This window comes from Colobus angolensis, unplaced genomic scaffold (genome assembly GCF_000951035.1).
Source record: "Colobus angolensis palliatus isolate OR3802 unplaced genomic scaffold, Cang.pa_1.0 Scaffold39, whole genome shotgun sequence".
In the NCBI taxonomy this organism is placed as follows: domain Eukaryota; kingdom Metazoa; phylum Chordata; class Mammalia; order Primates; family Cercopithecidae; genus Colobus; species Colobus angolensis.
In genome coordinates, this window is record NW_012117265.1 from 3,254,133 (window position 1) to 3,255,244 (window position 1,112).

At 46.5% G+C, this 1,112-nt stretch overlaps 1 protein-coding gene across 2 annotated transcripts in view; it reads left to right on the forward strand.

The window, feature by feature from the left end:
* The window catches only part of DNMT1 (DNA (cytosine-5-)-methyltransferase 1), a 60,728-nt gene that overhangs the window by 18,907 nt on the left and 40,709 nt on the right, over positions 1 to 1,112 (forward strand). For both annotated transcript variants that reach the window (XM_011954870.1, XM_011954871.1), the window contains one exon: positions 609 to 643. In XM_011954870.1, coding sequence (XP_011810260.1) covers positions 609 to 643 — 35 coding nt within the window. The remainder of the gene's footprint in view (positions 1 to 608; positions 644 to 1,112) is intronic.

Genomic DNA, 1,112 nt, shown 5'->3' on the forward strand with positions numbered 1-1,112 from the left:
AACTCCTGACCTCAAGTGATTCACCTGCCTCAGACTCCCAAAGTGCTGGGATTACAGTTGTCTTTTTTCTTTTCTTTTTTTTTTTTTTTTTTTTTGAGACAGATCTCATTCTGTCATCAGGCTGGGGTGCAGTGGCACATTTATGGCTCACTGCATCCTCAACCTCCTGGGTTCAAACGATCCTCCCACCTCACCCTCCCAAGCAGCTGGTACTACAGGCACACGCCAATCAGCTAATTTTTGTATTTTTTGTAGAGACGAGGTTTCCCATGTTGCCCAGACTGGTCTCTAATACATAAACTAAACAGATTCCTGACGCAAGATGGGGAATCTTTGATTCTCTTGCGTAGCATCACTAGGCGATCTCTATTGATGGGCGGTGTGCCTGCCTACTTCTCAGACCTGCCTTTGTTTTGGGGTTGGTGGGGATTAATATGAGAGTAAGAGTTTCCCAGATCTTCTCCCAAAAAACCCAGTCCCCCTCCTTTCCCACTCTTGTTGTAACCATGTCAAATGTGTTAGTATTTCAACTCACACTTTTGGTGTTGATCTTCCCTTGAAACCAGTATTATAATCTTTTTTGTTCTTCCTCCCTTCCCTCCACACAGGATGAGAAGAGACGTAGAGTTACATCCAAAGAACGGTAAGAATAGTTACTATACCTTTCTTTTTGTTCTACGAGTTGTGTAATCTTGATCACAAAACTACTTTTTCAGAAAGTTTAAGGCCGGGCCAGGTGACTCATGCCTGTAATCCCAGCAGTTTGGGAGGCCGAGATGGGTGAATCACTTGAGGTCAAGAGTTCAAGACCAGCCTGACCAACATGGTGAAACCCCGTCTCTACTAAAAATATAAAACTTAGCTGGGTGTGGTGGCACGTGCCTCTAATCCCAGCTACTCAGGAGGATTGCTTGAACCCAGGAGGGTGGAGGCTACAGTGATCTGAGATCATATCACTGCAGTCCAGCCTGAGCGACAGAGCAACACTCCGTCTCAAAAAAAACAAAAAGGCCAGGTGCGGCGGCTCAAGCCTGTAATCCCAGCACTTTGGGAGGCCGAGACGGGCGGATCACGAGGTCAGGAGATCAAGACCATCCTGGCTAACACCGTGA